Source organism: Halichoerus grypus, chromosome 1 (genome assembly GCF_964656455.1).
Source record: "Halichoerus grypus chromosome 1, mHalGry1.hap1.1, whole genome shotgun sequence".
In the NCBI taxonomy this organism is placed as follows: Eukaryota; Metazoa; Chordata; class Mammalia; order Carnivora; family Phocidae; genus Halichoerus; species Halichoerus grypus.
In genome coordinates this window covers 41,442,566-41,465,485 of record NC_135712.1, presented here as the reverse complement: position 1 = coordinate 41,465,485, position 22,920 = coordinate 41,442,566, and the positions used below count along the sequence as shown (strand labels likewise).

Genomic DNA, 22,920 nt, shown 5'->3' with positions numbered 1-22,920 from the left:
AATGTTGAATGAATGAATCATGCACTTTAGAGAAAATTGTTCCTGCTAGAGACTCTGTAATATTTTACATACAACCTCCATACTACTATAGTCCACTCCAAAACTATAGCTGTGATTTTTCCCCCACATAAATCTGAATAGATTATTTTTACGCGTTAAAATGTTTATGGTATCGGGGCACCTGGGTGGCTCAGTCGTTAAGTGTCTGCCTTCAGCTCAGGTCATGATCCCAGCGTCCTGGGATCGAGCCCCACATCAGGCTCCCTGCTCAGCGGGAAGCCTGCTTCTCCCTCTCCCACTCCCCCCGCTTGTGTCCCCTCTCTCGCTGTCTCTCTCTGTCAAAAAATAAATAAATAAATCTTTAAAAAAAATGTTTATGGTATCTATCTCTCTGAATTGGGTGACTAGAAAGTACTGGATCTCTCATTAAATATTGATGCAATGTTGACAACTGAGATTACGAAGTCTTCTAGCATTTTCTGATTTTTGAATATATGGCTTTACTTTGTGAAGCTATATAAGGCCTATCCATACTGATCCTAAGAGAGTAGGGAATAAATTCATGATTGACATTATTTATTTTGATTCAAAGCTTAAAATATATGAAGGCCTCTGATTAGATATTTATGTGTTACTTTTTTTTCATTCATGTGTAAAGGATATATGATATATATTACTTATCAAAATAATATAATTTTCTTTTTATATCACACTGGTTCTTGGTATTTGTAGTTTTTAGTCCTTGACTACAGAATAAAGGCTCATGTTTTCTATTATTTGTGTCCTTAGAATGGAGTTATCCTGAAAAGAAGCATTTAACTACTTAGCTTTTAACTACTTGCATTAGCCACTTTTTTTTCCCTTTCTTATCTTGCAAATGAAATTAAGTAAAATAACTGTAGTAGAATATTTCTGGCATCAAGTTGGTAGAATTACAGAGAAAAAAAATCAAATAAATTATTATGTAAAATGAAATTTCTTTCTCCTTCGCTTAACACGCAATGCCTATGATAACGTTTCATTTGCTTTTATCTTCTAAAAATTAAATAGATGTTAATGGGCTATAAATGTAACGAAAGGGAGAAACTTCTTAGCCAATATAAAAATCTAACTACTGGGGCGCCTGGGTGGTTCAGTCGTTAAGTGTCTGCCTTTAGCTCAGGTCATGATCCCAGGGTCCTGGGTCCAGCATGGAGTCCTGCATGGGAGGGGGGTATCCCTGCTCAGCGGGGAGCCTGTTTCTCCTTCTGCCTGACGCTCCCCCTGCTCGCTTTCTCTTTCAAATAAAGAAATAAAATCTTTAAAAAAATCTAACTTCTAATGACTCAGTATGCATCTTCAGGACAGAAATTTAAAAAAAAAAATGAAAAATGAAGAATATAACCAAAAACAAATCATCTGGCTCTCTCAAATTTCCCAAATTGGTTTATGTGGTAATTATATCTCTAAAATGAATTTGGGGCTTGAGAATTGGATTGACTTTATACAATACAACATATAAATTAGATGAAAGCCTATATTTTCTCTAACTTGGTTTTGTTAAACAATAAACTGAGCACCATCGTGGTGGAATTTTGGATCCCATTTGAACATATGAATATAAGAATGCTCATATGCATAGATGCGTGCATGCACATGAAAAATGCTAACCATTTAAAATGAAATTTCGTAAGGAAAAAGACTAAAAAATAATTTAGTGGTAAACAGTTTTCACCAATAATTCCATGGTTCTCTTAAAATGAAATAAATTGGTAGTTCAGTGCAAAAAAAAAAAAATAATAAGCAACATGCCATAACTGTGCTCTGAATTCATATGATGGGAAACCAAAGAGAGGCAATTCATTTTTTGTTTGTCTCAACAACAAAAAGTTTCTGATGGTTTAATTTTGCAGAGCTAACTGCTCCATCCCAAATAAACTCCAAAGCCTTTAAGGATGATTTGCAGCCTTTTGTATGCAGCTGCTGTTATACATTCCAGGACTTTCTTCAAAACATGCTATATCATATAATACTATAAGTCAAGATTTTATATCACTTGATAAAACTAAAATATTCATTTAGTTTTTAAGGTGCGTTTTCCTGACATAGTACCTATAACAGTGGTTCTCAAAGTGTCATCCATGCATTGCTGGGTGTCCCCCAAGAACATTTCAGAGGGTCCACAAGATTGAACGATTTTCATAATAACGCTAAAACACTACACCCTTCTTACTCTCGAATCCCATGTATACAGTGGAATTTTACAAAGGTTACAGGATGCATAATCACATCGTATAATGGAAAGTGTCAATGTTTGGAATTTCCACATAACTCAGTAGTGAGAAATGAGAAGAAATAACTATAAGTGAGTAATGAAAAAAATTCTGATTTCCTACTTAATACCCTGATAAAAAAGAGAAAACATACAAAAGTGTATATTATGATCTGAGCTGACCCTCTCGTCTCAAGGAATCCTGTTGGGACGTAAGGCAGGAAAACCTGTGATACACTTAAGACAGTATTAAAGCAGCATGGGAAAACGTCTGATAAGTTGTTCTAAGTTTCAAGGCTCAGCATTTCCTCAACTCCTCAGGTGTTCCCTCCAGTTAAAAAAAAATACATACAGAATTAGTTGATATAAATTCCGTTCCACTCTTCTACCTTGCCTGTCGATCACAATGTTTTTAAAATGAGATCAGCAAACATCCCGTATTCATTCAGTGGCATTGAATCAAACGCGTCTCATGATTCCTTAGTGCAGTTACCCTCTACCTAAGGCAGGAACTTTCTGAGGAGCAATTGGGGAACAGGCTTAGTGCATTGAGGCACTGAATGCTAATTTTTGAATCCAAGTGACTCTACGTGATATGTGTTAAGTGTGACTAAAGTAATGTGACTAGCTTTTTAAAGCAGATTCACCAGAATGTGTTTATCCAACAAAAATGCTGTGGCATGCTCTTTGAAATGGTGAACTTGTTTTTCTGAAGTAACCATAATTTATAGGATGCTTAATCAAATAAAGAAAGTGGAGGTCTAAGCTGAAAAATACTGGTTTGGTTAAAAAAAAAACAACAACCTAGACTTTATTATATAACAATGTATTACTTTTCTTATTTATTAACTATAAGCTTTTTGAGACCAGAGATTTTTATCTCAGGCAAATATGTTTCCTAAAATACTATATGCTTAAATAACTTTGAGCAATGATATCACAATCCAATTTTAAAGATAATTTCAAAAGAGGATTTCCCAAAACATTCTGTACAATAGCAGTGTTCCTATAATAAGTACAAATTCCCAAGAATTAGTATGGCAACACTCATTTAATTGTTTCAATGTTTTTGTCTAAGAAACAAAATAGCAGCCCTATTATTATTTTTTTTTTTTAAAGATTTTATTTATTTATTTGAGAGAGAGAGAGAATGAGAGAGAGCGAGTACATGAGAGGGGGGAGGGTCAGAGGGAGAAGCAGACTCCCTGCTGAGCAGGGAGCCCGATGCGGGACTCGATCCAGGGACTCCAGGATCATGACCTGAGCCGAAGGCAGTCGCTTAACCAACTGAGCCACCCAGGCGCCCTAGCAGCCCTATTATTTTAAACCATACCTCATAGTTTAGGGTAAATTATAAAATTGTTGTACCAAACAAGGATTATTACAGGAGATTAAATTAAAGATTTCTAAATTATTCTGGAAATGCAGATGCAAATTACAGCTTCTCAGAAGGAAGTTAGGACCCCCATAGATATTTTGAGTGGTTTTGAGAAAATACAAGAATGAACATTGAATAATTCTAAACAGCTATTTATTGGCAGTTAGTGAGCCATTTTGTTGGTGTAGTTTTTAAGAATCTTCTGAGAATAAAAAATGCAGAGAGTCTGTTACATTTTTATTTCACAAATGATAATGAGGAATTTTGACAGAGCACCATTTTTTTTTTTTCTACTAGAGTCAAGAAATGGTCTTCTGTATCCCTTGGTCCTTACAAAGTAACAATCAGTACAAATAAAACTATGAAAGTTAACCCAAGTTAACCCATATTCTCCAGAGAGCAGATGATCCAGATTTGGATGAATCTTCCAAGTTCCTACAAGAAAAATCATTCCTTAGAGTATCCTAGAAATCAAAACTAATATTGAAAAAAAAATGCTCTGGTTTAAAAATGGGATATGGCACAGAACCTAAATTACCAGAAATCTAATATATCAAATAAAGGTCTTTTAATCAAGTACTTTTTATTAAAACTGGAAGTATTTTCATATAGTGATTGTTATAATAATAAGGACAATGCCTACAAGAATGATACTTTCTGTACAGTGTGTTAAAAGCTCAATAGTAGCAAAAGGTTATGAAGGATATCTTTAGAATGCAGAGTAGCAGTGAGCAGAATAAAAAAACATTCTTCAAAACTATAAATATATTATCATCTGTTGCATATGTTGTCTCCTGGGATGATAATTTATAGTCATAAAAATGATGCTTTGCTGCAGAATGTTGGCTAATTTTTCTGGAGATCAGAGAAGGAACAAAAGAGACACTAAAAAGCACTATCCACATAGTTACCCATGTTTTGCATTTCCTCAAGTTTTCAGAGCTTATTACAGTCAAGGTCACTGTTATGAATTTAATTCAACTAGCTGTTAGATATAAAAATTTATTTTATTTGTCTTGGTCTTAACCTAGTGAACTGTAATCCCAAGAACAGCAACACTTTTGTGCAGGACACATTTTAAGAAATACTTAGATGTACGAGCAGTGAATCCACTACAGAATCTGGTTGAAAATGGGAAATGTAAACAAGAGTGTAACTTATAAAGGCATCAGGAGAGTTCCAACTCCTATATCAACTCATCTAGGAATATCTCTGGGACACTGTGCTTCTGAATTTCTGGTTCTATTTCTGTGGCTTTATTTGTAGATGAAGCTCAGTCTGGCAAATTGGGCTCTTTTTCAGAATGTGAGATAGATGCCATGCGACACACTTGGTCATTGATAATAGAATTGTTGAAATTGATAATTTTAGAAAGAATGAGTTTTTTAAATTAATAATAACCTTTTATTTTTTTAAAGATTGTATTTATTTGACATAGAGAAAGAGAGAGAGAGAGAGCAAGCACAGCAGGGGGAGCAGAGAGAGAAGGCTCCCCACTGAGCAGGGAGCCTGACGCAGGACTCCATCCCAGGACCCTGGGATCATGACCTAAGCTGAAGGCATATGCTTAACTGACTAAGCCACCCAGGCGAACCAGTAATAACCTTTAAGAAACATGAAGAAGGACGCCTGGGTGGCTCAGTCGTTAAGCGTCTGCCTTTGGCTCAGGTCATGATCCCAGGGTCCTGGGATTGAGCCCTGCATCGGGCTCCCTGCTCTGCAGGAAGCTTGCTTTTCCCTCTCCCACTCCCCCTGCTTGTGTTTCCTCTCTTGCTGTCTCTCTCTCTGTCAATTAAATAAATAAATAAAATCTTAAAAAAAAAAAAAAGAATATCAAAACTTTGGAATTTGCCTAATAGTGCATTGGATAAGTATTGTATATGAATAAAGTGGAGTATGGTACATTATTTAATGATATTGTTAAAATTTATCATTTAGAAAATTCTACATTTTATATTTTAAGTTAAAATAGATTACAAAACAACACTGAGTTTGTATAAGAAGAAAATACTGGATTGATAAGTGAATATCATTTTATATATCAGTACATATAATATGATCCCATTTTGTAACTATATACATAATTGGTAATTACAATTGGTTACCTTTGGTAGTATCATTAATAATGATCATTATATCTTTATTTTCTAAAATTGCCTGCCATGAAAAAAGAATTCTATAAAGAAATGTCTTTTCAAAGGAATCTGCCAATAAATATATAAAGAAATAATCAAATGCATTTTGAATCAAATTAATACAAATTAAAACAACTAGATACAATTCTCAAAACTAACAAACACAAAAAAACGATAATATCTATTTTTATCAGTATATAGTTAAGTGTGCTCTTAAAATGGGCACAGGAAATCCACTTTTGACACAGCAAATCCACTTTTAGGGTTATATCATAGGGAAATTATCAGTCATACAATAATGAATGCAAATGGATCATTTACACATTTGCATAAAATATTGAAAAGCTATCATTTGACGAAGTACAACATCCATTCATAATAAAAACCCTCTGCAAAGTAGGTTTAGAGAGAACTTACCTCAACATAACAAAAAGCTAATACGGAAAACCCACAGCCAACAGCATACTTAATGGTGAAAAACAGAGCTTTTCTCCTAAGGTCAGGAACTAGTAGACCAGGATGTCCACTCTTACCACTTTAATTGAACATAGTATCAGAAGCAATTGGACAACATAAAGAAATAAAAGACATCCAAATAAGGAAGAAGTAAACTCTCACTATTTGCAGATGGCAGGGGACTATATATAGAAAACCCAAAAGACTCCACCAAAAAACTACTAGAACTGATAAATGAATTCAGTAAAGTCACAGGATGCAAAATCAATGTACAGAAACAGCAGAAAGAGAAATTAAGAAAACAATCCCATTTACAATTGCACCAAAAAACAATAAAATATTCAGGAATAAACTTAACCAGAGAGGTGGAAGACCTGTGCTCTGAAATCTATAAAACACTGATGAAAGAAATTCAAGATGATGTAAAGAAATGAAAGACATTCTATGCTCATGAACTGAAAGAACAAATACTGTTAAAATGTCCATACTACCCAAAGCAATCTACACATTTAATGCAATGCCTATCAAAATACCAACAGCATTTTTCACAGAACTAGAATAAAAAATCCTAAAATTTGTATGGAACCACAAAAGACCCCAAATAGTCAAAACAATCGTGAAAAAAAATGGAGGTATTACAATTCCAGATGTTGAGTTATATTACAAAGCAGTAGTAATTAAAATGATATGGTACTGGTATAAAAATAGACACATAGATCAATGGAACAGAACAGAAAACCCAGAAATAAACCCACAATCATATGGTCAATCAATCTTCGAAAAGGAGAATGAATATAAATAGAAAAATGACAGTCTCTTCAACAAATGGTGTTGGGAAAACTGTACAGCCACATGCAGAAGAATGAAACTGAATAACATTTGTTCATCATACACAAAAATAAACTCAAGGTGGATTAAAGACCTAAATTTAAGACCTGGAATCATAAAAATCCTTTAAGGGACCACAGGCAGTAATCTCTCTGACATCAGCCTTAGCAACATTTTTCTAGATATGTCTCCTGAGATGAGAAATAAAAGCAAAAATAAACTGTTGAGACTTCATCAAAATAAAAAGTTTCTGCACAACAAAGAAAACAATTAACAAAACTAAAAGCCAACTTACTGAATAGCAGAAGATATTTGCAAATGACATATCCCATAAGGGGTTAGTGTTCAAAATATATAAAGAACTAATACAACTGAAGACAAAAAAAACAATATAATTAAAAATGGGCAGAAGATATGAACAGACATTTCTTCAAAGAAGACATACAATTAGCCACCAGACACATGAAAAGATGCTCAACATCAGTAATCATTAGGGAAATGCAAATCAAAACTACAATGAGATATCACCTCACACTTGTCAGAATGGCTAAAATAAACAACACAAGAAACAACAAGTGTTGACGAGGATGTGGAGAAAAAGCTACCCTCTTACACTGTTGGTGGGAATGCAAACTGGCACATTCACTGTGGAAAAAAGTATGGAGGTTCCTCAAAAAATTAAAAATAGAACTACCCTATGATCCAGTAATCATACTACTGGGTATTTACCCCAAAAATACAAAACACTAATTCAGAAGGATACATGCACCCCTATGTTTATTGTAGTATTATTTACAACAGTCAAACTGTGGAAGCAGCCCAAATGTCCACTGATAGATGAATGGATAAGGAAGAAGTGGTACATCTCACACACACACACACACACACACACACACACACACACACACTGGAATATTATTAAGCCATAAAATGAATGAAATCTTGCCATTTGCAACAACAGGTATAGAATTAGCACAATGTTAAGTGAAATAAGTCAGTCAGAGAAAAACAAATACCATACGATCTCACTCGTATGTGGAATTTAAGAAACAAACACGCAAAGGACAAAAAGAGAGAAAGAGAAAGAGACAAATCAAGAAACAGACTCTTCACTATAGAGAACAAACTGATAGTTACAAGTGGGTACCTGGGTGGGGAGATGGGGATTAAAGAGTACACTTATCATAATGAAAAAATTAAAGAATAATAGAATAAAATGATAAAAATGAAAGAAAAGCTAGATATAATAATAATTTGCCCAATAATTAGAGGTTGATTTTTAAAAAATGGTACAACCAGATAATAGAATAGATAAAACTGACAAAACTTGAAGATTATTTATTGACAGTGAAATATATTCAACAGGTATATTGCTAAGAGAAAAACAGGTTATACAGTAATATTATGAATAATCCTATTTTAATTATGTATTCATGCATAGGTGTGTATATTAGGTATGCAGAAAAAATCTGGAAGTATCGACTGACAAAGTTACAGATGTTCTCTGTGGGTGGCACAATTATGGATGACTTTTCTCCTTTTTATTGCTTTGTTTTGAAATTTTTATAACGTGAGCATATGTTGTTTAGGTAAACATGAATTTTAAAATGCTTTAAAATTATATCTAGTTGGACGGAGGAGCTGAGAATTTATCCAATCCGTTTACTAAAGGTGGCTCAATCAGATGCAAAAATGGGTAAATATAAAAATCCCAAGACTTCAGACATGAGAGAACCATGCTGCATTTGTGGGGGACATATTAAACTGATGTATGACATTTCAGAATTACCATCATTACCCACCTTATAAACAGTGACCATCTATCTTCCCAGAAGAAGTAACAGTAGTTTAATGTTAAAGGATACATTTCCTTCAGGGGAAGATATAATTGACAAAACATTGAGAGACGTGATTTCTATTTATTTGCAAGTCAACATAACACAAGGTGAAAAACATATTAAAAAGGAAAAAAAGAAAAAGAAAAAGTGACTCACTCTTGTTGTGTAAGCAGCTTCTGGATCATCCTCTAGAACACGTGAAAGTCCAAAATCAGAAACCTTACACACCAAATTACTGTTGATCAAAATGTTACGAGCAGCAAGGTCCCGGTGAACATAACCCATATCTGAGAGGTACTTCATGCCAGATGCTATCCCTCGAAGCATCCCCACTAGCTGGATGACCGTAAACTGGGCATCGTGTTTCTGAGAAGTATTTCAAATACACAATTAAGATGTGTTGCTCTTCCTTAAAGATATATCTTGGTTAAAATCTCACATACTGAACTGTAAAAAGACTGGCTATATACATTTTAGTTCTAAGCACTCCAGCCTAACAAGATATGTAAATAAATAGATACAAGGCTAAAACAAAACAGCACAGTAGCTACATTACTAAATACTTCATTACAAGGAGTGTCCTAACATTCTGACTTCAGGTTCAAAACTAGATCTTTCCTGGTCTTTTTGTGACATATAAACCCCTCAGAAATTTTAAATTCAAGAACAACAAAATGAAATGACTCCTGTGGCTATTTTAGTTTTACATATTTATTTGATTGAATGTCCATTCTTCCTTCTGGTTTTTCAGATGTTTTATTAATTGTTTCAAAGAAGGTGGATGTTAAATGTTTAAATTATCATCATAAATAAATAGTTCAGAATTAGTCAAAAATATTTACTGAATATTCGTTTTCTACTCAGTCTTGAGTTATAGGTCATAAAATGGAAAACAATAAAACACAAAGTCAGAAATCTGTATTTAGAAAAGCTTCCAATTTACTTGGATTAAAATACAAATATATGATTTATATGATAAATAGGTAAATAGATACACACATACAGATGTACATATGTGCATAAATGTATATATAGATAAATAGATATAAAATTCCATGTTTAGTTATATCTACACAATAACAATTTAAAAGAATATTTATTATAATGGTTTTAATTACCTGATTTAAAAAATATTTGTTTTTGAAATGTTTGGGAAAATAATTGCTGATAAAATTTGTATTTGCCTCGTGAATATTAAAATAAATACCTTCTCATTTATAGAAAATTTAAAAGTTTCCTCCATGATAATGAATTATACTATGCTTCCTATCTATCTATCTATCTATCTATCTATCTATCTATCTATCTATCTATCTATCAATCTATCATCTATCGTCTATCTATATCTATTTTATAGCACTGAAAGCGTATTAAAGACAGAGTATATGTCTTTTTTATCCCTTGCAGTGATTGGTGATTGGCAATGTCTTGTTCTCCATAAAACTTTCACATTTCTTTGAACAAATATTTGCTGAAATAATTTAAAAAGTATGTATAGATGCATATATATCACCAAAATGATATCTCTGAATTGAGAAAACTTTGAAATTATAATACTTGCTTATTTTCTGAGACAAAAGCTCTGTGTGAGAGATAGATGGTCTTCTAACTAATAGCACTCTGAGGTTACTTTCAATGAAGAAAAGAGAATATTTGTCTTACAACAATGTTACTTATGTCTTAATTTATGGGTCTTTTTAAAATTTTTATTTTAACTAATGTGAATCTTGGCAGTATAAAAAGACTGAAGATTGTACAAATTTGTTTTAAAAATATAAACCATTAACTTTGTAAGACTGTTGAATCACAGATCTGTACCTCTGAAACAAATAATACATTATATGTTAAAAAAAAAAGAAAGAAGAAGAAGATAGCAGGAAGGGAAAAATGAAGGGGGGGAAATCGGAGGAGGAGACGAACCATGAGAGACTATGGACTCTGAGAAAAAAACTGAGGGTTCTAGAGGGGAGGGGGATGGGGGGATGGGGGGATGGGCTAGCCTGATGATGGGTATTAAAGAGGGCACGTACTGAACAGAGCACTGGTTGTTATACGCAAACAATAAATCATGGAACACTACATCAAAAACTGAAACAAATAATGCAATATATGTTAAGAAAGAAAAAAAGAAGAAGAAGAATGTAGGAGGAGGGGAAGAATGAAGGGGGGGAAATCGGAGGGGGAGAAGAACCATGAGAGACGATGGACTCTGAAAAACAAACTGAGGGTTCTAGAGGGGAGGGGGTTGGGAGGATGGGTTAGCCTGGTGATCGGTATTGAGGAGGGCACGTTCTGCATGGAGCACTGGGTGTTATGCACAAACAATGAATCATGGAACACTACCTCTAAAACTAATGATGTAATGTATGGGGATTAACATAACAATAAAAAAATTAAAAAAAAAACTGATGATGTAATGTATGGTGATTAACATAACATAATAAAATAAAAAAAATATAAACCATTAACTTTGGATGCTGCAAGATAAAGATGCAATTTTAGTCTTCTTCTTACTATTTAGTACCCCCCCTCCAAATTTCAGTTTTACTTTAAACTTTGTTATCTAATTGCTGGCAAAATATTAGCGGTTGCCTCTAACATTTTTAGCAATTCATTCCATATTTATGCATATATATGTATAGGTAGAGGGATAAGAGATATAGATAGGGATAAGAGATATATGAATATATATAAAATCTTCTACTTACACGTAAGAAACTGTCCAAGGAACCATTCTCCATGTATTCTGTGACAATCATAACTGGTTTACCTGGATATAGGGTAAAGAATAAATTAAACATGATCATCAGCAGAGTTCAACAAATATATCATGAATACGTACAATACACTTTGATACAGTGATGAATTAAAAAATGTAAAACTTTCCCTGTCTCCCCAATTTTGCAATGTTGCAAAAAAATTCAATAGAAAATAAAACCAAAAAAAATTGAAGAAGATTGGTTTGCAGAACAAGGGCCTACAACCTATAGTATCTAAATTGGCTTATTTGGAACGGCTTTCTGTGAACATAAAATATGCCCCCTTTCTTCCCTTTAATTGCATCCTAGCTGATCTACAAAATCAGGTATTTCTGCCTTCCAGCCCAAGATAGAGCCAGGATTTCCACAATCATTCATACTTTCTACAGATATTTATAGAGCTATGTACTAGGTGTTCCTTTTTACGCTGGTTAGTCAGAGCAAGTAAATCAAAGTCCCCATCTTCATGGATCCTATATGTGAATTTCATAAAACAAGACTAATAATTATAACTCTTAAAAATCTGTATTCAATTAACACATTAAAAATATAAAATCCATGTTTAAAAGGAAAATAAAATTAAAATAGCTGTTGGCAGTAACTTATAATAACCATTTTAGAAATATGTGGCCTTAAATACCATTAAACCTTTTAATGAGCATTTAACTTTATTTATGTAGCACTTACTATGTGCAAGATGCTGGTTTAATTATTCTATATATAACTTATTAATTATTATCACTTCCATTTTACACATGAGAAAACTGAGATATGTAGAAGGTAATTAACTTACTCAATGTCATATAGCTAATAAATAATAAAGCCAAGAGCAGCAAACTGAATCCACTATGCTGTTACTTTTGGAAATTTATACTGAGGGAAACATTTAAAATATGAAAAAGCATTAGATACGAGAGTGTTGAGTATGCTGATATATATATTTACAAATAGAATAAATGTTCAACTATATAATGAGTCAGGCAATTTTTGGGTGTCAATTCCATGGATTATTCTGAATTGAAATGACAACTCTGAAGTCTGTAGCATTTTAGATAATTGTTACAGTTTAATGTCATGTGAGCAAAGGTTGAAAATATAACTCTATATACATTATGATAACAACTTGGAAAATAAGTAATGCAAAATGAACAATTCAAAAAGAAAAAGAAATATGGAAAATGGATATTTTTGATATACAGAAAACACAAGTAAGTTTTTTGCATAATTAGAATTATGTAACATTATATATTTATACGTGTATATTACATACATACATTACACTACTTCATCTTCACATCATGTTGTGCTTTAGTAATATGTATTATTCCCATTTTATGATGTCCTCAACCGAAAGCATTGTAGATTTAAGAAACCTGCTGAGGTCACACAATTAGTTCTCCAGCAGATCCCCAACACAGCTGTCTCTGATTTTAAAACCTACACTATTACTACACTATAATTCTCTTCCTTTATTTCTGCTATGCTATTGTTTTAAATATAATTCCATCATGTTACAAACAGAAGGAAAATCACTTGTCTTCCATGTCCAGAGGACCTGAATCCAGTCTTGACTGAGCACGGCTGAAAGACCTTGTTCAAATGGCTTTTTAAAAAACATCGATGCACCCCTCATTGTAGCACACATTTAAGTTTTCCTCATGTGTTCCTTCTATATCATGAAGGTTTGTTTGACATTCTGATGATAGAAAATAGCTTTCTGGGGCGCCTGGGTGGCTCAGTCAGTTAAGCGTCTGCCTTTGGCTCAGGTCATGATCTCACGGTCCTGGGATCGAGGCCCATGTAGGTCTCCCTGCTGAACAGGGAGCCTGCTTCTCCCTCTGCCCCCCGCCCCCCCCAGTTTGTGCACACTCTCTCTCTCTCAAACAGATAAATAAAACTAAAAAAAAAAAAAGAAAATAGCTTTCTTTGCTTGCTTTTTCCTTTCATAGGTAAAAACTCTTAATTCACACTAGTTACGAATTATATGGCTTGATACTATGAAGGTTATACTTGCTATATTTAGTATTTGTATGTATCCCAAGCTATAGGTCTTATTTATTAAAAGGTAAGAAAAATTATTTAAATTCTATAATTTTCAGATAATTTTTATATATGTAACAATCGATACACCAATCTATTTTCCAATAAGGTACTGATGCAGTTATATATTTTGGGTAACACATCATATATATCTAGTTAATCTGGTAATGTCTAAAAAGTCATTTAGCCAAAAGCTTAAGCCTCTAGAACTTGCTTCTTCAAAATTCTAATTAAGCTTTGATTTAACAATATTCAGGAAGAAAGGGAAGATTCAACATTTCCCTGAAAACTTCTATCTCTCCTGAACTGATCAATTCAATGCCTAAAAACTGGTCCCAGAGACTGATCTGAAATTAAAAGAAGGGATGAGTGAACAAACGAATGAATGAATGAATGAATGAATGAACGAATGAAATCCTTCATATGCATGTTCTCTATAAATCACTATAATTTTCTATGTTCTTGCCTTAATACCATTCTATGAAGAACAATAGGCTAGCAAAATCCAATGCATACATTAAGTGTAGTCACACGTATTCTGCCTCACACAGCCAACTCTCAATTACAGTGGCCAGTTACCGAGTTTTCGTACTACCCAGACCTTTGCTTATCACTCGTTTCCTTCTGGCTCCCAGCCTTATGACCATTTAGTTTCTTGTTAGCCTGTCTAGTGGAATGTTTGGCAAGGGAAATAAAAGTAGCTGAAAAATCAAACCAGTCAATTAAGCCAAAGCCCCATGACCATTCAGAAATCAGATCAGGCTACATTTAGCTCTAAAATTTAGGTATTTGTAAACACATCAGTTAAGGTGGGCAAGTCTGAAAATATGCTTTACATTAAGTTCAAAGATTCAGCAAACCCAAATGTACAGACAAAGAATAAACAGAATCACAAATATTCTACCTTGGAAAGCCTTAATTTTTAAGTTTTATTTTTTTAGCGTCTAAGTTTCTATTCTACCTTAGCTTCCTTGTGCTTTTGATTATAATAAATAGGGTTAAAGGAAAAGAAACTCTCTGCAATAGTGGTGAGAACTAGTTCTAACATGTATTAAATGTAGCTGGAAATTATATCAGTTCATCTGCCCATGGATGCAATGTATTTCTATCAAGATTGCATGCTCTCTCATATGTATTTTGATTTAGAAGTGACATTCTCAGCTTTTTCAAGGGCCTATATCATTTGCTGCCCTCAGAAATCCTAAAATACATCTGACTATCCGTACTAAACTCTATAAAATTATTGTTGGATGACTGGCTGAAATGAAACTCCATCAAAAATGAGCAAAACAAAATGCGCAGTGGAATTTTGCTTTTGTTCCTAAGCTGATTCATGAGCATAAATAAAATTATGATCTTTCATAACTAAAGGGTTAAGGGAAGCGAATCAGTCTGTTACAATCACTTCATTTCCCCAACTATCCCCAGTGGTTCAGATATATTATTAATCTTTGAACCACTGTTTGATGACACAAGGACTGTGATTCAGAATATATAAGAATTCCAGGTTCAATATTATGTATTTCACCACAGCCTTCCTAATCACATTTTCTATAAAAAGAAGGGCAGGAAAATGTAATAAATATATAGCCATACATAGAGATTTTTCTTGCAGTTATCAAATAAATGTTGGCTTTAGATTGAAATATTTTCATTCAAACATAAAAAGTATTTATTAATGATTAAAATATTAAAAATTATTGGGGTGCCTGGCTCGCTTAGTCAGTAGAGCATGCAAATCTCGATCTTGGGGTTGTAAGTTCGAGCCCCACATTGGATATAGAGATTACTTTAAAAAAAATTTAAAAAAATATCGAGGGGCACGTGGGTAGCTCAGTTGGTTACCCGACTGACTCAATTTCTGCTCAGGTCATGATCTCAGGGTCCTGGCATCAAGCCCCATGTAGGTCTCCAGACTCAGCGTGGAGTCTGCTTAAGATTCTCACCCTCTCCTTCAGCCCCTCCCCCCCACTGGTGCCTGTGCTCTCTCTCTCTCTCAAATAAATCAATAAATCTTTAAAAAAATTATTGAAATTTAATTCATTTTCAAAAGAAATGCTATTAATTCCTATTACCAGTAATTGTATCTCACACACTCTATGTCTCATTTCCAAAGGATTAAAACACACTCTAATACATGAGTGTGGTTTATAAAATCAAAATCTTTGACCTTAGCAACCAGCATTCATTATTAATACCATGTAATCAGAATCAGGGTAGAAGCAAAAAAGCATACACAGCAGGAAGAAAATTGAAAAAAGATAATTGACAAATATGCTTCATGATTCCCAGAAAGAAATGCTAGAATCATCTTTGATTGGAAAGAAAATGTTTTGGTTTTAGATTTTCATGTACTATACCTAACTGACTGATAGGAATATTCTGATGAGCTAAATTAGAGTATTTTTCTGTGGTTTACCATTAAATCATATAAAAATACAGGACAATCTTTTCCAAATTCCATTTTAATCAAGACTTTATTTTAAGAATGACCCCTATTAGGATGCTTGGGCAGCTTAACCAAGGTTAAGCATCAGACTCTTCATTTCTGCTCGAGTCATGATCTCAGGGTCGTGAGATAGAACCATGCAGGGCTCCCTGCTCAGTGTGGAGTCTGCTTGTCCCTCTCCCTGCTCCTCTGCCCCTCTGCCAGCTCTCTCTCAAATAAATAACCACGAGAGACTGTGGACTCTGAGAAACAAACTGAGGGTTCTAGAGGGGAGGGGGGTGGGGGGATGGGCAAGCCTGGTGATGGGTATTAAAGAGGGCACGTACTGAACAGAGCACTGGTTGTTACACGCAAACAATGAATCATGGAACACTACATCAAAAACTAATGATGTAATGTATGGTGATTAACGTAACATAATAAAATAAAATTAAGAGCCTTCGGCATCAGTAAATTCCATTAGCAGATAGAATTTTTTTTTGGAAACAATCTAATTCTTTTGGACAATTGCTTATATAAAGTGTCTTTATTTGTATGTACCTTCTTTTATTTGATTAGATAAATTTTTCAAGAAAGTAAAAAAAAAAACCTAATGATGTAATGTATGGTGACTAACATAACATAATAAAATAAAATTAAAAAAATATCTTTAAAAAAAATGACCGTTATTACACCCACTGGTCTATGAATTAATGAGGGCAGGGGCCAACTCCATGTTGTATGTAGTTCTAAAACCAGCACCTAGCAGAGTGCCAGTTAAAATTGATCATGTAAAAAAAAAAAAAATAAAAAAAAATAAAATTGATCATGTGTCTATCATTTCAGGGTGCCTAAGGATAATCTCTCTCTTCAAAAGAAACACATTATCCAAGTCTTCCTTACCAACCATACTCCATCAATCTTAATACACTGAATGCTTTACATTCAGCTGACTTTACATTTTTTAAATTTATTTGTGCTTAATTTGAAACAAAATTTAATCCTTTTAAAAACAGGAACAGATGAAAAATACAGCATAGGCTTTACAGTCAATAATATACCATCCACTTAAAATTAATATATCATTGTATATCAACTATATTTTAAAAAGAAGTCAGGAATGATATTTCTACTCTCCCTTATTCTTCGAAACTGATTTGTATAATAAGTGCAATAACAATTAATAAATACAGTAATCTGAATGTGCTCAGTTTGATTTTACAAAGACAGCTTAGATTTTTTTTTCCCTTTTCAAGTTTTCTACCTTTTATTTATTTTCTTGTCTAACTGCAAAAATTAAGACCTTATGTATAATAATGAATTGAGTTGATGGTAGCAGGATTCTCATTTCTACTTTAGGATAAATGCTTTTCATGTTTTACTACTGAATATGATGTTGTAGGGTTTTGTTTTGTTTTGTTTGTTTTTTTGTTTTTACATACATTTATCAGACATACATATTTTCTATGTAGGATGTGCTAAGAAAACATTTTAAAGTAAAATGTTTATTTTCTTTATCGAGATTGACTTTTTCTTTTCTATCTATCAGTGTTGTGAATTTTTAGAATGATTAAATAGTAAACCAACTTTGCATTCTTGGAATAAACTAAACTTGAGCATTATATAGTATCATTTTTGATAAAATTATTAGCTATGGCTTTATAATTATTCCAGTGTTACTGAATTTTTGTTCATGCATTACAGTTTTTCTCCCCTCTGGAAATATTCTTGTATGATTTGGTATCAAGATATCCTCAGCCTCACGAGTTAGGGATGTTTCTTTTTCTCACTTTCTGCAAGAATTTGTGTATGATTAGAATTATACAGACAGTTATTAAGCAAGTATATAATTATAGTTTTTCTTTTCGGAGAGTTATTGTATATTATTTTTTTTTTTAAAGATTTTATTTATTTATTTGACAGAGAGAGACACAGTGAGAGAGGGAACACAAGCAGGGGGAGTGGGAGAGGGAGAAGCAGGCTTCCTGCGGAGCAGGGAGCCCGATGTAAGGCTCGATGTGGGGCTCGATCTCAGGACCTTGGGATCATGACCTGAGCCGAAGGCAGATGCTTAATGACTGAGCCACCGAGGTGTCCCGAGTTATTGTCTATTTAAACTAGCACTCTTTAAAATTGGTCTTTGGGCACATGTAAGTCATGCTCTAACAAATGTTGTTAAGTTGCATTTAACCTTTCAAAAATATCATAAACCCATCCTATCTAAATGGGGAAAATACACAACAACACATTTTTTTTTGTAATTCAAATGTGGCCAATTCAACCAAGAAATATAAATGGACAATGTTGAAGAAATAAGGAAAATTCTTAAATGTGTAAAAATAGCATTCTCTATCTTATTTTTTTCTCCAATATATTTGAAAGACTTCCCTAATTTCATTGTTGTAGACACTTGGATAGAGATGTTCTCAATTCCTTTCTCAAATTAGGCATGAATACATGAGAACTTGTGTCATCAGAGTTTATTCTAACAAACTATTTCTATAAATTATTAATAAAATATATATAACATACATATTGTCTATTTTGAATATTACAGGGAACTAGAAGTGCAGAAGAAAACTTTCAGAGAGAAGCAAACAGGACATAGCAAGAATTTGGCATAGTCACCACAGAATGACATTTTATTTCAGCAATATTTTTTATCATATGTGCAGGAGATAGAAAGGTGCGAATAAATGACTAAGCCTTTGCTGTAAAGTGGATGCTCACACCATTATAGAAATATTTTAATCATGAGAAATTATCCTAATGTTCTGCTCACTATATTCCTTAATGATGCAATGTTACAATTACACTACATTATTATTTTTTTTAATTTTCAGAAAATAATTCCTTCCCAAATACCAACAAAACCACATCAGTCTTATATAATTCCTTCTATTTCACTAGGTAAAAAGTGGTCAATGGGGGTCTTCTTGGAGTATGAACATCATTTGACTAATGGTGTGATGGCAGAAATATCAAACATTTGCTAAAAACAAGTTCCATCTTTTTGAACTTCAACTAAAATTGGTAACACATGTTAGTACCAAGTTCTGAGCAGAGACTATGCCCCCAGCTTTCTGCTACTTTGAAGATCAGAGACTCTCTCACCTTCTCTTGTTTAAGACCATCAAGCTCAAAACGTATCATTAAAATTGTTTATGGTTCAATTCAAATAAATGGAAATATAATGATTGAATAGAGGGCTTTCTCTAAATGACTTGAAAATGATACCTTATAACAGACGTAGTGTTTCAAGCATATAATTAATAGCAATATTAAAAAGAATTAGTAATGGGCAAAAAAAAAAAAAAGAATTGCTTTCAAGAATGTTTTTTTTCTATATAGCCAAGATTAACTGATAAATTCTCAAACTTACCAGAAGTGGTAATTTAGATTTTCATAACTCTATTTCACTTAACAGTATTCCTATATAATCTTATTTGATCTTTAAAGTATCTGGAAATAGTGAAGTAGAACCGCTATTCTGAATTACAAGTGAAGAAACTGAGTCTCTGTGAGTGGTTTGATTTGCCAGAGGTCTCACAACCAGTTGAGTTGAGTAAAAACTTGAACTCTGGCCCTCTAATTCTTAATCCGGATACTGATATAATTGGTTTTCTTCTTTAAACACAATTTTGTTCATTAAATTATAAGCTATGCATCACTCTTGGGTGTTGGTGTGTGTGTTTCTAAACTTTGCAATTAGATTGTTTTAGCAGTCATATATTCTCAGGAAACAAAGAAAATAATAGGAGTGGATGCATAACTTCTGGTGACAAAATTGCCTTATTTATATGTTCAATGCAACATATTAACTTCATTTTAAGGCATTTCTATTTCCTCTCAGATGTTATAGGGTACCAGACTTAGAGCTTTTAAATATGCCACTAAAAGAGTTCAAAATCTAATCTAGGTCTGCTACTCTATTATGTTTGCACTATATGAGATGACTGGGATCTATATAGTCAGATTTGGCAGCCTTTTACATGCTTATTTGACCAGGGAGATTTATCAAATTTAGAACTTTCACCCTAAGAATAAGGCAGTTGTAATCCACATTAGAATGTTACAAAAATCAGACTTGAATAAGGAATTTAATGTATAATACCTATGATTTTTAAAGCATTTTTTTTCCTTAATGCATTCTTTTTCTGCAGTTTGGTCTTGGGTATTGTTTTATGGATTTCTTTTCCAGCTGACCATAATTCATATTTGATTATTTCATTTTAATATTTAAAGAAAACCTGCCATAAAAATTATGGTTTAATGTTGCTCATCATTCAGTGAATGAATTTATAGGTAACAGCTAGCAAAATATAACAGGTTATTTTCAATAATTTATTAACACTGGAAACCAAAAAATCAATTTTCTTTTTTTTTTACATTTTTTATTTTGTTATGTTAATCACCATACATTACATCATTAGTTTTTGATGTAGTGTTCCATGATTCATAAGAGCCTATCAATAAACAAAATTAAATTTAAATCTAATATTTATTTTGATAGTCACTTTCGTCATTTTTTATTAGGTGTAGGTGTTGGAGAAGTTAGGTGATAATTCTGCCCATGCTAAAATATAATGATGTTTTCCATCACTCCCCTGACTGATGCAAGCAGTTACACAATTGCACTTCCTTGAAGTATGCATTCAATTTAATGAACCAACACCAAAGAAAGACCTATAGGTAGAAGATATTGCTCTTTTGTCCATTCAATCAATCAATCAATTTTTTTAATTCCTTAACATTGGTAAATTAAGAACCTAGTATGATCCAGTTTCTATTTTCATCACTGCTTAAAAATAACATGGATTCTTCCCTTTATGAGAGTTCACATTTTGTTTTAGGTATTAAGGGTTATTAATTCTTTCCAGAAAATTTTTGAAGCTTGAGGGATTCCTTGCTATAATCAAATTATTAGGGAAATCTTTTTTTAAAAAATCAAGATATAAAAGAATAAGTAGAATACAAAATGAAAATTAGAAACTCATTTTTGTCCGTTGTTGGGGACAAGAGGTGATACCAACAGACCAAATTTCCAATGCTATCTCCAGAACTTCCTAGTTAGACAGGCTGCTTGCTCTTTATAGTTATCTTTTGTTCAAATGCAAATGGAATTATTGTATCTAATTCACAGGGTAGTGGTAATAATGAAATGACATCCATAGTACAACGTCTGGCACACAATAGTCAATTCATAAAGAAAACCTTATAAAAAAAAAACTTATGAAAATTGAGTTAAAAGAAAAATGGCTGTACAAGTACAAATAAGTTTCCTCCCCAAGGGGGGGGGGGGGCTCAAGAACTGAAGGACAACCACTTGGTGAGGATGATATAAAGGAGAATAAATGGCTAATTGATGATTAAAACACCAGTGAGACATAAAATTAAGAATTATGGCATTAAGTAGTACACTCTTGCCCTGGAGGAACAAAGGATTTGAACATTTTCCCAATCCTTACTACTACTAACAGTTTTTTTTATTAATTTAAAAAAGTTAAAAAATGTTCTTCTTCAGAAAATATTTCAGAGTTACTACTAGTATGGCCTAATACTTAGGAGTACAAAGGGAAAAATGCTTTTTACCATACTTAATATGGGCTTACAGTTTATGGTTTAATTCTACATTACTCAGTTCTTTTTTTTTTTTTTTAAGATTTTATTTATTTGACAGAGAGAGAGACAGCCAGAGAGTGGACACAAGCAGGGGGAGTGGGAGAGGGAGATCAGGCTTCCCGCCGAGCAGAGAGCCCGATGTGGGGCTCGATCCCAGAACCCTGAGCCAAAGGCAGACGCTTAACCATTGAGCCACCCAGGCGCCCCTACATTACTCAGTTCTTAATCCCATTTATTATATAAGAAAAATCCAAAGGAAATCAAAATACATTTCAATTATACCATGCTCTTGTGAGAAAGGAACTGCCTTTTTAGTCACACTAAGATGAGAATAGGTATTAGTGCCATTTGGAAAGTGCTCCGTGTAATGTTAAAGAAAAATATCATTGTGAAAAATATAATGTGTAATGTCTGTTGGTAACCATAGAATATGTAAATGTGGTGCCAATGAATTATCCCCTAAAGGATGCCAAATTTCCTGCCATATGTTGTCTTTCGCTCTAAGTAGTTTGCTGCCAATTTAGCTTATTCTTCATCCTGTGCTCCAAAATCTTGAAGGAAAAAAAAAAAAAAAAATCCTAGAACATTCTCAAGAGGTTTTCATTGGTACTGGAGCCAAAAATCACATATCTGCCTCACGGGATTCCTTTTGAGTCTGGCTGGAGAAATTATCATGAAAATAAGCTCAGATCTCTATTATGGGCTGTGAGCCAGGGTTTCCCCAGACCAGTCAAAAATGCATCTGGGACTCTAGATTAGAATTATTTGAAATCCACAGAGAACCAGGAAAAGGCCTTGGGTCTAATGTGATCCCAATCTTTACAGCTCAGAAGCAGTCCCCAAACTCCCATAATTTTCCTAAAGCCAGGGGGGTAAAGATTTGGAAGTTTAACTGAAACTGGTGAACAGTAAAAGAAAAGGCAGCTAACTGGGAGTTCCCAGCAATTCCTGTCAAAATTGAGTCATTGTTTTTCCTTGCTACTCTACATAACAGAGACTTCTCCACAATTCACTTCTTAACTATCTTTTCATCAGTGTGTCTTAATACAGTTCAATTTTTTCAGCTCCTAATTTTTTTCCAATCTTTAAAGATCTAGAATAACACTTTCAATATACTACTACTTAAATATCTTTGCTTTTCTGTCAAAGAAAGACAGGTTAATCCCAAACTAGTCTTTCTGTTAG

At 33.3% G+C, this 22,920-nt stretch overlaps 1 protein-coding gene across 4 annotated transcripts in view; it reads right to left on the bottom strand.

Annotated features, from left to right (window-relative positions):
• Positions 1–22,920, bottom strand: part of EPHA3 (EPH receptor A3) — a 350,319-nt gene that overhangs the window by 35,522 nt on the left and 291,877 nt on the right. For all 4 annotated transcript variants that reach the window (XM_078060754.1, XM_078060667.1, XM_078060691.1 and 1 more), the window contains exons 12-13: positions 11,595–11,656; positions 9,043–9,252 (exon numbers count right to left, since the gene is read on the bottom strand). In XM_078060754.1, coding sequence (XP_077916880.1) covers positions 9,043–9,252; positions 11,595–11,656 — 272 coding nt within the window. The remainder of the gene's footprint in view (positions 1–9,042; positions 9,253–11,594; positions 11,657–22,920) is intronic.